The 14,559-nt window shown below is 49.5% G+C and overlaps 5 protein-coding genes across 5 annotated transcripts; 2 read left to right on the top strand and 3 right to left on the bottom strand.

Annotated features, from left to right (window-relative positions):
* Positions 1 to 2,547: 2,547 nt before the first annotated feature.
* PGRI_087380 (uncharacterized protein) lies at positions 2,548 to 4,521 on the top strand (the record flags this gene model as incomplete). Its single annotated transcript, XM_040796452.1, has 2 exons — positions 2,548 to 4,254; positions 4,336 to 4,521. The coding sequence occupies 2 exons, from the start codon at positions 2,548 to 2,550 to the stop codon at positions 4,519 to 4,521; spliced, it is 1,893 nt and encodes a 630-aa protein (XP_040650990.1).
* Positions 4,522 to 5,064: 543 nt separating this feature from the next.
* On the bottom strand, positions 5,065 to 7,575 carry PGRI_087370 (uncharacterized protein; the record flags this gene model as incomplete). The annotated part of the gene is made up of 1 exon (XM_040796451.1): positions 5,065 to 7,575. One exon carries the CDS (start codon positions 7,573 to 7,575, stop codon positions 5,065 to 5,067), a length of 2,511 nt encoding a protein of 836 aa, XP_040650989.1.
* A 586-nt stretch (positions 7,576 to 8,161) lies between these two features.
* Positions 8,162 to 8,434, top strand: PGRI_087360 (uncharacterized protein; the record flags this gene model as incomplete). The annotated part of the gene is made up of 1 exon (XM_040796450.1): positions 8,162 to 8,434. One exon carries the CDS (start codon positions 8,162 to 8,164, stop codon positions 8,432 to 8,434), a length of 273 nt encoding a protein of 90 aa, XP_040650988.1.
* A 182-nt stretch (positions 8,435 to 8,616) lies between these two features.
* PGRI_087350 (putative vacuolar morphogenesis protein AvaB) lies at positions 8,617 to 11,735 on the bottom strand (the record flags this gene model as incomplete). The annotated part of the gene is made up of 5 exons (XM_040796449.1): positions 8,617 to 8,674; positions 8,732 to 9,166; positions 9,217 to 9,325; positions 9,375 to 10,193; positions 10,241 to 11,735. The coding sequence occupies 5 exons, from the start codon at positions 11,733 to 11,735 to the stop codon at positions 8,617 to 8,619; spliced, it is 2,916 nt and encodes a 971-aa protein (XP_040650987.1).
* A 436-nt stretch (positions 11,736 to 12,171) lies between these two features.
* On the bottom strand, positions 12,172 to 14,002 carry PGRI_087340 (bifunctional nucleoside/nucleotide kinase/histidine phosphatase family protein; the record flags this gene model as incomplete). The annotated part of the gene is made up of 4 exons (XM_040796448.1): positions 12,172 to 12,843; positions 12,905 to 13,491; positions 13,544 to 13,616; positions 13,955 to 14,002. The coding sequence occupies 4 exons, from the start codon at positions 14,000 to 14,002 to the stop codon at positions 12,172 to 12,174; spliced, it is 1,380 nt and encodes a 459-aa protein (XP_040650986.1).
* Between the last annotated feature and the right edge of the window lie 557 nt (positions 14,003 to 14,559).

The raw sequence follows: 14,559 nt of genomic DNA, 5'->3' as shown, positions 1-14,559 counted from the left end.
GAATGGCACTGTGGGTGAGACGCATTTTATGTGAGAGAGGCATCACGATACGCAGCGCAGGCTGCAGCTCTGAAGCCAATCAACCGGCCCCACGAATCTATGTGCTGGTTGTAAATATACGGTGTACTTATTATTAAACTGCCCAGTCTTTGGGCCTAAATGCTCTGTCTAAATCCTGACCAATCTACTATTCATATTAAGCGCCAGCATGAACATTCTTCTTTGAACAGTTCTAGACATATTATTGTAACTCGTTATGTTCTATCTAATCCCTGTACCACCTACAGATATGTATAATGTCTTACTGGAAATCTCAATGACAGGACATAGAAACTAGTTTTCAAAGATACTTTGCGACACTGTCTGCTTTAGACTGACACCATCTCGCCTAGGAGCTGAAATCCCGATATACTTACTAGTCCCGAAGGAAGGACCACCGGCCCTATCAAATGAAATAATCTAGAACTAGAAGTATAGAAGCATCAAAAACACTGTCCCTATCCGCTACATCTCTTAGCTGGGGTCTTTAATATAAGCAAATGTAGATCATTCATGTGCCGCTATACGAGAACTGAGACATCTCAATATCATCTCTTCAGAATGCAAGAATAGAAAATATATCCAATCACCATCTACAATGATTTGACATACATTTCGTGTATAATGCTTTTGCTTTCGAAAGTTACGACTTTCTCTCCTTCGAAATTAAGGAAACTGGTAAATCGCGAACTGCTCATTTGAAACATCCGGGACCTCGCGTCTAGCTTGTAGAGCTTTACTTGAGTATGTGGTTCTCAACTCAGTAAACTTAGGGGCGATGTTAAAACTAAGATGTCAGTCTACAATAACCGACAACGGGCCTAAGAACCAGTGAGATTGTATTGGAAGTTATGTGTACTGTACAAATAGTGATGTAAATTCGATTAGAATGATAAGTTGGGAAAGGTGATACATAGTGGACTTTATCCTTACTAGGTCTTTCGTATAGGGAACGACTCACACTCGGATTGTTTTAATAATCCCCTTAAACTGATTTTGACTTAACCTTAGTATTTATACTTCATATATCTTAGCTGTTATACTTCATTGCTTGCATTAGGCTTTGACATAACATGAGAACCTTCGACCTAATTTAATTTAGCGCGATATGAGTGGGTCAGGTGGAAACATTTAAAGACAGCCCTTTTGCCCACACCATGCCTGTCACTACTCGATCTAACGTGCCAGTGCCAAGAATCCTAAGCCTACAACGGAAAGCGCGAAGAAACAGAATGAATTGTGTATCAGAAAAAATATCGTTATACAGTGGTCACCGTCGTCTAACCAAGAATCCATCAACCAGAGTGGAGAAGTAAGACAGGGAAGAATCTCATATGTCGGAAATTTGCCTGAGACTAGGTAGAAGATTTTAGATTATTGGCAACAGGATTTCACTATTGGTACATTATATCCTCGCATCCGTTTTCTACTCTAGTACTTTATGAAGTCCTAACAGTCTATTTACCTTTAGATTTGGATCAAGGGACGATCTCCGAAAGCTTAGATGGTTACCTTGCTGGTACAGTGGGGAAACCATGAACATCCGTCAGTCAAGGTTCAAGTCCCTGTTATGTGAAAAGATGTATGATACGTGCGAGTAAAAGGGACATTAAAGGAAGTTTTACTTCAATAAGTTCGAACAAGAACAAGAAGAAAAGGTGAATACATCCTCTACAGCCTTTTGCAGGTGGAACAGATGAAAGATTGGGGATTGGTCCACTTTTAAGCTTTAAGGTTTCAAGATCCGTCCCTTATTTGTATAAAGTGAAGTATACAACTTCACCTCCATCCTTCTGTTTGCCACTAAGCCCAGTGTTTATTATGCCAATATATGATGATTACCTCGTAAAAATAAAAAAAATTAAATGCAATGCCCAGTATATAAACAAAAATTTCATAGTCATAGAAACGTTTGTAGCATCGTCGACTGCCAGCAATCTGCGACAATGTCGGATCCAAAGAATTCATCTGTGCCTTCTCCTACTAAACCAAAGATTAAACTCACATTGAAGAAGAGATCTGACGAATCTACGGATGAGACTCATGTCCTGAGGTTGAAACTTGTGGTCAACCCACCACAAGACACGACGCAGTCCTTCCCACGCGACTCGTAGCACGCGTAGGGTCAGGTTTATTGTCAACGAACCTGAATCTACCCCAGATCCAATTGTTTCTCCCCCACCTGCTCCTTCTTCTTTTGTCCCAATTGCTTCTCCCCCACCTGCTCCTTCTTCTTCTGTCCCCTCACACGAAATTATTTCTTCTCCTTTCCTCTCTCATCCAATTCTTCCTTCTCCATCCATCTCTCCTCCGTCCATCTCTTCCCCATCCATCTCTACTCCATCCATCTCTTTTCCATCTATCTCATTTCCATCTATCCTCTTTCATCCTTCTGACAACGACGATTCGTCTTCCATTACTGAGCCTTCACAGTCACCCACTGTTGACTGTGATCAGCTGAAAGAAATCATTGAATCATCTGTTGAGTCTCCTTTTGTCCCCATCAACATGGATCATCCCAATCCTCCTGTCGACACATCTCGTCGACCTGCATCTGACTTCGACGAGACTTCTACTAGCATCCATCCCACCTCGGAGATCCCTGCTACCAGTGGATCTCCCAACTCTCCTCGAACTCGCTCAAGCTCTGTAGAAGGTCCGTTTGGATTTGGATACTCGGGTTATCGATCTCCACTCAGTGATTTCGTCTTCTCCACTCCATCTGACCCGGGATCCAGCATTCCAATTGATCCTACACTGGATACTGACTGGGACCCTGACACAGATCACCGCGACCCTTTTCAGTCATCTGATCCATACGCAATGGGAGGAACAACCCCATTCCAAGACCCGGAGGTCTTCCCCTCCTCCTCCATGAACCCTGTCCAAACTGTTGGCCGTACCGATCTGCCTTCTGACCCATCGGGTAAGTACACTCCTGAGCAGTTTGCACGAATCTTGGCATTTATAAGGAACCTCCGGCGTGCGCTGGGTGCATTGCATGACCCAGTCGCCGCGGACTTCCTAAATGACCCCCATGCCATTCGTCACTACCCCCATCTGCTTTCTCGGCAACAGCATGAACGTGAGCGACGGAATCGCGAGAAGAACATGGCTGAAAAGAAAACCACAGAGGCCGAAAGACGGCCAATGGACCCTGAGCAGTTGGCTTCCCCCGGTCCTGCCCAACCTTCCCCGCGAGAATCGAGTGCACCTGAGTCTTCTCTCCGCGACACTCCAGCTCAAAGCGCGTCTGGAACTTCCCCACGTGAGTCGAGTGGACCTGAGTCTTCTCTCCCCGACACTCCAGCCCAAGGCGAGTTTGGACCCTTCCCACGTGAGTCGAGTGCACCTGAGTCTTCTCTCCGCGACACTCCAGCTCAAAGCGCGTCTGGAACTTCCCCACGTGAGTCGAGTGCACCTGAGTCTTCTCTCCTCGACACTCCAGCCCAAGGCGAGTCTGGACCTTCGCCACGTGAATCGAATGCACCCGAGTCTTCTCTCCCCGACACTCCAACTCAAGGCGAGTTTGGACCCTCTCCACGTGAATCGAGCGCACCTGAACCTTCTCTTCCCCACACTCCAGCTCAAGGCGCACCTGAGTTGTCCCCCCAGAACACTCCAGCTCAGGACGCACCTGGATCAAGCCAGACCACGCAGTCTGAAGATGAAGCATCCGACGAACCGGCCCGGAAGCGTGCTCGATACACTATCGAACCCAAGAGCCCAACTCCAGGGCCATCAACCATCACCTCTGCCTCTGCCCCGACTCAGCGTCGCGGCACCTCATCCCGGGTGAAGACCACCCCCTCATCTTCCTCAGCTGCCCGTGGCCGTTCTAGCCGCCAGTCTACCCCCGCGGCTACTCCATCCTCCAGCCGTCGTTCAGGAGCAAGCACCAAGACCGAAGGTGCCACCCCAGGACCTTCTGGGGCTAATACCGCTGCTTCCTCTCGCCGTCTGCACAACTCCGACATCATCTTGTCTGCGAACAAGGTCGGAAGGGGCAACCCAACCCCCCGTTCCTGGGACACCGCCTTGTTCGCAGACAAGATGATGTCGCAGATGAAGCAGACCACCAAGATGTCCTGGCGCGACATCGCGGAGGCCTGGAATGCGAACCTCGGCGCGGGCAGCGAGGAGATGAACCCGCGTGGTCTCACCAAACGCTGGCACCGTATCCAGCACAGCATTGGTGTCTGGCCCGGCTTCGATGTACGTATTTACCCCCCGCTTCCGAACCTATTGTTCGGAAGTGAAGAGATATTTTCTTACTTCTTACTGACTTTTGAATAGGAAGCCCTTCTTGAGGCCGTCGCCGGGTTCGACGGCGAGCTGGATGAGGCCGGCTTCGCGCAGATCGCGGAGCAGCTCTCCGCTGAGCTTGGGTGGGAGGTTTCTGCCGCGGCCTGCCAGGGCCAATACAAGGTCCTGAAGGCCGCGGGCAGGGTGGATGTGAAGGGAAAGGGAAGGGCAAAGTAAGCCCTCCCTGGTTTGGGTGTGAGGGGGATGGCGTGGTGAGACGCCATCCCCCTGGGTGGTGAATATGTTCTTTCCCCAGGGTCAGTTGACCGGACCCTACGATATTTTCAGAATTGTCTGAGTTTTTGTTTGGTTTGACTTCACATTGAAGTCACAAAAAAAACAAAAAAAAAAAAAAAAAAAAAAAAAAAAAAAAAAAACAAAAATTTCCCCAGGGTCAGTTGACCGGACCCTAAGATATTTTCAGAATTTTCTGAGTTTTTTTTTGGTTTTACTTCACATTGAAGTCAAAAAAAAAACAAAAAAAAAAAAAAAAAAAAAAGGGGAAAAACAGAAAACCTACAAAAAAAAGTTACTTAGTTACTACAAAATACAAAAAAAAAATTGTATGATTCACACACATTCCTCTTACTATAGAATGGTAGGTAAGAATTGTATAGATGTAATTGTTCAAACCCGCAGGATATCAATTCCTTTAAAACTAAAAACGCCCCTTTACCAAAGTACCCGCCGTCATACAATCATAACGAGTAGAAAAACACACTAGAGAACACTCAGTTCTCGTCTACCACCACTACGCATACTCATAGGCCCTGGAACATTGGAGCTCCATTCCGACGATGAAGAGTCACCTCGCCCCCGGGATCCACCTGTACTAGTGCTAGCACCGATGCTGATTCCACCCGTAGTCAAAGAATCGGTATCATCGATAACAGGGGGACCGCCGACCATCACAGGTCGGATCTTAGCACCGACAAAGCCGCGACGATCACGGCCTGTGCGGCCGCGGCCAAGCCAGTTATGTTTGAGAGCTTTGCTAAGAACATCCATCCGCTCCTGGGCATCGTCGGCTGTTTGCACGCTGGCCAGGACACTAATGCATTGTAACATGCGGCCGACGGTCTCTGTGATAACGTGAGAGGAGTCGGCGCCGCGGTGAATGATGGTGGGTCGACTGTTGGAGGTTGCAGGCGATGCGATGGACTGGAAGAAAAGTGGGTCTGCGTTGGAAGATGTGTTTGAGGTAGCGCGACTGCGAGAGTCACTGCTTGCTGGACGTGGGTGGTTGGCCATGGCGCTTATTCCGTCGGAGGAATAACTGTCGGCGATGGTGCTGAGAAGCGTGGATGACTGCGAGTTGAAGCTACCGAGGCCAGCGTCGAGGGAGGCTGCAGTGCCAGGACGCGCTCCAGTGCCGGTACTCTTAGTTGTGACGCTGAGCGTTGGGAATCCGGTGTTGATGGAGTCTAGGCTGAGCCGGGAGAAGGTTGTTTTGAGAGCATCGTAGCGGTTCATGATAATGCAGTCACGGAAGGCAATCAAGACTAGACTTCGTACATCGAGTGACCCACCAACAGGCAATGCACCCCAGAATTCACCGGCTTCTCGGCTAGTCATTAAGGATCCACACCCCTTGAACTCGAGATCCAAGGGGAGAAACACAGCTTGGATGAAAGGCAGAATCGTGCCAAACACCAGCAGCCACACTTGAACCAGATGCGGGATCAGCTTTTCATCTGGGAGGCCAGCCAGCGAACTGTGATTCAAAGTCGCAAAGCCAGTGTGTAGAAGTTCTTGCAGATCTATTACAATAGAAGCAGGGGCCCTCTTGAGTACACATCGCTGCAAGTGAACGAGTACCAGCTTGTTGAGATCTTCAATAGCAATGCGCACATCCTCGCCGTCGAAGATGACCAGCAGCTTCGCTTTAAGGAAGTCCCACGCATCCTCTGGGGTCATATTATTCAACCCAAACCCTTGCAAGGTCTCTCGGAGAATAGAATCGGGGAATGTTCCCGAACTACCAACTGAAGATGGACCTGGGAAGCCACCGGGTGCCGTGGGCGCACCAGCATTGTTGGCCAGCCATTCCAACTGCTCCGACTCGGCGATTGCCTTCTCCTCCTTCTTCTTCTCACGCAGTGCTCGGCCGCCATGCAGGAGATCCAGCCCACTGACCGACTTGCCAAATGTCACCCCAGGGGCCGGAGACGCAGGTGTAAAGGAGTATAAAGATTGCGGGGCATTGGGGTCTGCCGGACGAGAATTACTCGAAGCCGATGATAGAGGGAGGTTGAAGTGGTCATCGACACGGTCTTTTAATTTGAGTTTCTGCCTTGACAGGAAATGATGCTTGTGCTTGTCCTTGTCTTTGTCCTTTTCCTTTTCCTTCTCTGGAAGTGGCTGACGATCCGCGGGGACGACTGTGCTCACGGATGCATTGGACAGGTTGTACATCGATGAGTTGTTTGACGACAAGTCGGTTAGGTTCGTAGTCGAGCCGCTGACCATGCGCGATAACCCACTGATCTTGCTCGGGGAGGGAAGCGCACGGTCTTTGCCCAGATCTTTATGACTGATTCCGATGTGTTTTGGTTTTGAGAAAAGCTTCTTCTTCTTCTGTTTCTCGGGCTGTTGTTCTATCGGCGTGGCACCGGCTCGCGGGAACGCCACATTCGCTGCTGTTGTAGCCACGTTCCCTGATGGTGCAGGCGGTTGCGGGGAGGGTTGATTGACACGCAATGGAGGCGGCATGAGAGGAGGTGAGGCGCTTCCGCTGCGCCTAGGACGGGAACCATCTTCTATCGGAGGCATAGAACTTTGTTGCCTTTTCATCTGTTGCATTGCTGCCTGGGCGGCGATCCGCGAGGCTGACACAGTAGGGGCCTGGTCGGAGGAGGTGGTCGGCAAGGATGGTTCAAAGAAACCCTGTGAGTGATGCCGTGATCGGTGCCGGGGTAGCTCTATAGAGGGACCCCGGCCGGAGGGCTTTCGCCCTGTTGGGTTCGGCATAGGGTGATGAGGTGAAGTGGCCGAACGTGGTTGTGGAGGGAAGTAACTACCGGTGGGCAGTTGAGTATTGATCGGAGTGACAGGAGCGGCGGAAACGGTGGTCACATTAGAAGAGGCGTCACTACCGGAGGATCCGGGGCGAACCAATTCGTCTTCATCAGAGTCGTCCTCTTCGTCATCAGATGGAGGTCGGGGGTATCGAGGGGCAGGAGGTACTCGCTGACGCTCAGGCGAGTTGGGGGATCGGAAGGTAGGATTCATAGCGAATCATCCATGCTCTCTCTTTTAGGCGAGTTATCTTTTAAGCGCGAAGGTTTTTCTTTGCATACAACGTTACAAAAGCCACACCTAGGCAAGTCGCCGATCCCTTCCTCTATGACTTCTATCTGGCAGAATCTCAGATCTAAGATGCGGAGACTTGGTGATCACAGAGTTTATAGCTTTTCGATTTATATTTGTAGACCATTTCACTGCTTTATGTCGTTCTTTGAACTTGTATTGGGCCTATTTGGCATATTTTTCTCAATGTTTCCCAATTTCCACAATTTTTCTTCTTACAGCCCTGGACGCCTAATGCAGACTAGGTCTTGCTGTCTCATTAAAGCCCAACAGAGATTAGCCTCGGCAATGTTACCGTATGATCCGACCTTAGGAAGCATATCAGGGTAATCTATAATTGTCCGTATTCAGCCATACATAGGGTCCTGGGGAAGAGCCCAAGGCCCGACGTTGGGCTTAGATCAGCGAGGCGGTAAGAAAGGCGGTAACCGATAACTGGGGACATTCTTTCTCTCCCCCTCCTGAACAATTTCCCCCAATTTTCCCAACTTCCCTGTCGAATTTCAAAATGGCCTCCAACACGAGCCTGAATGCAGTCTACACCGCCCCTCAAGCCACTGAGACCTTTGAACATGTGTTTTCAACCACAACCGGCACACTAGCTGCTAAGCAAGCCCACCTCTCAGAGCTGCAGTCGCTCGTTCCCAAGCTGCAGGACCAGATTAACGCATTCCTTACGGAACGCATGGAAGAGGACAAGAAGGTGCAGGGCAAGCTCTCGGCACAGGAAGCTAAGGAGGAAGAGAATTACGGAGAGGAAGTGATTGAGGATGATGCATGATCGCATAACCATGATGTATCTTGAAATGGGCAGATGCTATGGGTATCAAAGTCGCTGGGATAGCCTCCATCGACGCAAAAAAACCAAATGAAAGAGAGCCTCGAGCCAAAAGACAAAAAAAAGGAGGAAAATAAAGGATATGAATAAGAACGACCCCGCGGATGCGATGGAGAGCATGCACACTACCCAGCTCGAACACTGGGTTTTCGACTGGCACACCCCAAATGAACTACGGTATCACTGGAAAGAAGTCAGCAATGAACAGGCCAGAAAGACAAGCAATCAGAAACGACTTACTCGGGGAAAACATTGATCACACTCCCGCCCAAACGCTTATGGCAGACGCCACAAATTCGCTCCTCGGTGACAGTGACGTGACGAGCCCGCGTGCCTCCACCACGAATGCCCTCGCCAAGAGCAAGCTGCGCTTGGATCTGCATATCCCGTGCCTTACGCAGGTTTGCCACGATGCGCGCTTCATTGAAAATAGAGTTTGCGGCGCGCATGCGACCCTTGAAATAGAATTCAAGTTTCTGCACGGCCTGTTGGTCCGGTATGAGTTTCAATGCGGCGTCGGCTGGGAGGCGTGAACCGTGCTTGGCTAGCAAGTCAATCGCGGGGTCGTTTTGGGGCTCATAGCCGTGAGGTGGGGAGAGATAGAGGGAAAGGAGGGTGAGGTAGATGGAATTCTCTTCTTCGGCCTTTTCGGCGAGGTGGACTTGGTTGCAGTATCTTTCTGGGGTTAGCAATTGCTCTTTTGGGGGAAATGATATATCACTCACTCTTCCGCTTTCTCATGGTCCGCAAGTTTGAAGACGTAAATCTCGAGTGCCTGTCGGTGCTGGCCCATCTTGCTAAATAGAATAGCTCGGGCTTCGTAGAAGTTGGGATCTGGATATGTCAGTGATGGCTTGCTTCACAGAAGTAGCGTGCAACGTACCCTCTCGATCGAGCCGATCTAACATCTTCGCTGGCGAGTATTGTTCGCTCTCTTTCAACATCGTAAGGAACTTCTCCTTCCATTCCCCCTGCTCGTTGTTGGATTTGAGTTGATCTAAATATAAGATGAGCAGTCGCTGGTGTATGTCCGGCGTCATGTCATTCCATTCATTAATGACATGCTCGAGGTATCGAATGGCAAGCGCGGTGTCTATGTTTTCAAGGAATGCGAGAACTTCCGAACGGGGCAATGTCTCAGCATTTTCAGTGTCGGTCAGGAATATCTCCATTCCCAACTCGTGATCGGCACGAAGCGGCCATTCTCCGAATTCGAGAACCAGATCAATTTGGTCTGGCGGTAGATTTTGTAGATAGGCGACTGTGCGTGTTGGACCGCTTAGAGGACCGTTATCTGTCTGTCCAAAGCGCTGGAGCAATTCAAGTGCTTGACGATGCAATTTCTTGCCGTAGAGAAAATCAATTAGGTCGTTATATCTACCAGTCTCCTCAAGCCTCTCCATCACTACTTCTGGGTCACAGAAGTTGGCAATGCGGAAGAGAGATCCAGCTAATGATGGCGTCGCGAACATGTGTGCACGGAACAAAGTGGTGTCAACCAACCGTGCCTTGGCACAAATTTGTGAGGCAAACTCGTCGGCAGATGGGAAATCCAACAGCTTAAGCACCGAGTCACTTGCCTCATCTGTAGCTTCGCTTGGTGGAGCAGCTTTGAGGGTTCCATCGGGGTTGAGGAAGCGCTGGAAGCGTCGGCGAACATCTGCCAGGTATCCTTGTAGCTCGCGGACAGCAATTCGAAGACCTATAATGAGTTAGCACGGATTCAAAAGCAATGGGAGCTTGCCGTACCTTTATCGTCTCCGCGGATACTGCTAGCCTCACTTCCTTCATCGGGCTTTCGCACCGAAGATATAATAGAAGGTGCGTGGGTGGATGCCTGTCCAGCAGCAACATCATCGGACGATCCGTCACTCTGGGACCCGCTCGTCTTTCCATTTGGGGCTTCAGGCTCCGGGACCGTAGAGAGCTCGCCCGCAATTAAACGAGGATAGAGGCGAATGACACTCTCCGGAGGCGCAGACACCTCAGTAAACAGATCTAGAGACTCCCGGTACTTATTCAAGGCGAACAAGCTCTGCGCTTTTTCAAGTCTTATCGCGCGCAGTCGACCAGCCTTGTCCCGTAAAAGAGCATCCTCCAGCATGCCGAGTAAGCTGATAGCCTCATCTAGATAACCACCCTCAACCAAAGCATCAATCTGGGTGTCATAGCTCAGAGCTTCCATGCGCCAGATAGTGCGGTCACTAGCCACAAGGAATCCTTTACCAGCATGGGCAAGGCTAATGTTCGGCTGCGGGATGTGCAAAATACTAGCCGACGGCAACGGAATAGACTGCAGTAGTGACAGTGTCTCCGGATTCCGTACTTCTAGCACACCCTTGGATGAGTCGTGCAAAGCCAACAAAAACGGGTACGAGTATCCAAGCTCCACCGGAGCATGGCTCCAAGGCACCTGCTTCCGACCGAGAGGCTGGCCATCGACATCAATGAAGTTCGTGTTGATGTCCTTAGCCAGAAGAATCTGACCTTCACGCAGTCTCGTCACAAGCGGCCGCGGTACCATACCTCCCATACCAATATAGCTCATGCTCGCGGCACCAACGCCGCCGAACCGGCCTGATTCCTCAATGCTGCCGGGCCCAGCCAGGTCCGTGAACTGACCACTCTCAATATTGACCATGACAAAGCTCGAGTTCAGCCCAACCACTAGCCGCGTAGCAGCAACCCAGGTTAGAGTCTTGACCCCACTAACCAAGCTCAGTTCGGCCGTATCCCGTTCCAGCTCCATATCGCGCCACGCCCACATAAGAATCTTCCGCTTCACAGCGACTGCCAAGCGGGAAACAATAGCAGGTACATTTGTATCGGGATCATTGACGACATTCGATGTGATGGCAAAAACGGAAGCTCCCTTCGTTTGAGATAGCTGTTCAACAAGCTCGTAGGACTGCGCATCGTGGAGCCAGACATAACCGCCAGAAAGAGAAACCAGCACGTTCGCCTCCTTAATCAAAGCGAGCTGTTCAATCTTGTATCGGGAGAATTTCTCCAGTTCGCGGAGGAGCTCGGTCTTGCCGTCGTCGGTGACGCGGTAGATGCGGAGGTTGCCATTGTTTAAGCCGGCAAGGAGGCGGTCGCCGTAGGCGAGGACAGATTCGATACGGGACTTGTCGCGCGGCTTGAGCTCCACGAGCGGCCGCGCCGTAAATGCTGACAACATGGGCGTGCTGTCTTCAATTCCTTCCACTGGAGGTTCGAGGGGTCCTGCTGGAGCTCTCCGCATGACGTCCGGGGCTGACTCAGTCCTGAGTCAGCATATCTCTGGCTGGGCAGGTGGGCTGGGCCCTGGGAGCAACTGCGATAGGATCTTGGCTTATGATGTTCATACCTGCAAGTTTTCTCTGCTTGAAATAGAATGGTGGCTACTGGTTTGATGCTCAAAGCAGTTCAATGAGAAATAGGATGTCCCTAACCTTGGAAATTGCCCATGTGGTTTGGAGGTGTCTAGCAATCTCATTTCTATGTCGAAACGAACTTCACCTTTCCAATAAGGCATCAGTATTACGATAAACCCGCGAGGAACATGACTTGAAGAATAGATTTAAAGTATGTAACGTATCATCAAAGAACAAACCATGTTTTTGGTATCTGAATATCTCATGCAGTCCGAATTCCGATCACATCCAGGTGACGCCGCGCCGATGCAGATCAACATATCCCTAATGTTTGGCCTCTGTGCCCTCTCCCTTCCCACTCTCCGCGGCATGGAACTCCTGGTGTTTCGCCGAAGTCCCCTTCCCACGCCAGGTCGACACAGCGGGGATATCAGCCTTGAAGCGCTGCTCTTCCGTACCATAAGCGCGAGGCGTGAGTTTGATTAGAGTATGCAAAGGCACCTCCATCCAGGGACTCTGCTCTTGTGGTACATTCATAAAGTAAGCGTAGATGCAGCGGAGGACAGCCTGGTGAGTAACGATAATGACATTCTCACTGCGCTCCAGTTCCATTATGATAGGCTCAAGGCGAATAACGACGTCACGGTAGGACTCGCCACCGCGGTAACGGTAGTTGTATTTGTCTTCATCGCGAGCGGCGAAATCCTCTGGGTACTTCTCGGCGATTTGCTCGTATGTCAAACCGTCGCAGACGCCTGAGTCCAGCTCATCCAGGGCTTTCCACTCCAGTGTCTCGTAGTGAGTCTCTGCCTTAAGGTGACGGGCACTCTGAATAGTGCGTCGCAAGGTTGAGGTCCAGATCACAATCTTGGTATTTTCGGGGATACCGGACTTGCGCATTAGCTCGGGGAGTGCGCGGGCGTAGGCCTCACCGCGCTCGGAGATGTTGGAGTCACCTCCAATCCGACCGGTCAAGTTGAACTCGGATTCACCATGCTATGTTTTCGTTAGTCCAGCGTTCAAAATAATGATCCGTAAAGTTTGATATTCGACTTACCCGTGATAGCCAAATGGAGCGAGGCTTGATGTGAATATTCTGGATGTAATAGACTAAGCGACTGGACAGATAATCTTTGATCTGGTTGATGATGACGGTCGACCCCACGTTGATAAGCTTGACATAAGTGTAATGCTTCTCTTCATCATCGATGGTCTCGTAGACCTTTTCATAGTTGCGAATACGGTTTCGGAAATCAAGCGCAGCTACTTCCGGGTCTTGGCCCTTGTAGTCTGGGGATGTCGTCTTGACTTCCTTGATGTTGGTCATGATCAGATCTTCGTCGTCACAGATCGACTCCACAAAGAGAGGCTCAATACCAGCTTCCTGGCATTTCTGATAGATCCACTTGCGGCGCTGTTTTGTGGAGTTGGTAGCATCCAGGATAGCCACAACGCCCTTTCCGGTGTTAAACCACTGAAGCATGTCCGCCATAGCAGCCTCTGCGGCAGCTCGTCGCATACGCTCACCTTCTTCATTGTGAGGATCAAAGAAGGCCGCCTGTGGCTGTGGAGTGTTGAAGCGGCGATAACCGCCAACATTAAAGACACGTGCAGGGATACCGACCCATCCCAGATAACGCATGGCTGTCACAGGTCAGTTTCACATAAATGAGTTCCGGATGGCGGTTTCACTTACCCTTGCCGGCGATGAGACTCTTGCCTCGGGCCGGAAGGCCTACCATGACAACACATATCTTCGAGTCGTCGGACTGCGGATCAAAGTTAACAGCGAACATTTTCGTTTTCTTTCTCGTTCTCACAAAAACAAAAGTAATGATCGTAAGAATGCTTGATTGCGGGGGGTTGTGGGAAAGAGAAGAAAACAAATGGGTAGACAAGATAAAAGCTATAACCCCAAACGTAGTACCGTGAAATTGCTCTTGCCTCTACTTGCTCGGCATTTTGCGACTCAGGCAACGCAGTTTTTAAAGCATTTCATACTTCAATAGAGATCAATGAATCCCAAATCAACCCGCATATACGCAATGTCTCGGTAGAGCAACCCTCGCAAATATCAAAAGGGCAAAAACAGAGGAATTGCACTCACACTTGCAATGAATGCCTTATGCTGGCGCTGGATACTATTTGAAGGCATTTTGAGGGCGTTATATGAAGAAGAACAAATATGAGATCTCGGGAAGATTAGGGACAATTCCGACCCGAAGCCGGAAGAACAAGAAGAAGGCCTTTAACCCAACATGGGTGTTCCCAAAAAAAGATATTGAAGAAATGACCTGCAGAAATGGATACAATGTTATATGAATTCACAAAAGAAAAAAAGAAAAAAAACCCAGAAAAACCTGAAGAAACAGAAACAGAACAGGCGCATAATGCGGTGAGAGTCTGGATTTCCCCCACTAAACGTCATCCCCTTCATTGGAATCCACTTGATATAAAATCTTTTATATATAGCATATGCCTTGTTTTTAAACTATAATAACATCATTAAGGGATTTCTTCATATATTGATTATATTCTAATATTCAAAATTGAAAGATAAAGCCTACAAGACACATAAAACACTATACCTTCGTTTTCTATATATATTAACTCGTTAAGGGATGTCCGCATGCGGCTGTTTTTATATACGCCCGCTTATACCCGGGCTGAAAGCTAGGCAATTTAGAGACAATTAACTATATAAAATGAGAA

The sequence above is a fragment of the Penicillium griseofulvum genome, assembly GCF_001561935.1.
Source record: "Penicillium griseofulvum strain PG3 chromosome Unknown contig_11, whole genome shotgun sequence".
In the NCBI taxonomy this organism is placed as follows: Eukaryota; Fungi; Ascomycota; class Eurotiomycetes; order Eurotiales; family Aspergillaceae; genus Penicillium; species Penicillium griseofulvum.
Note: the sequence above shows the minus strand (reverse complement) of the source record. Positions and strands in the feature narration are given on the sequence as shown.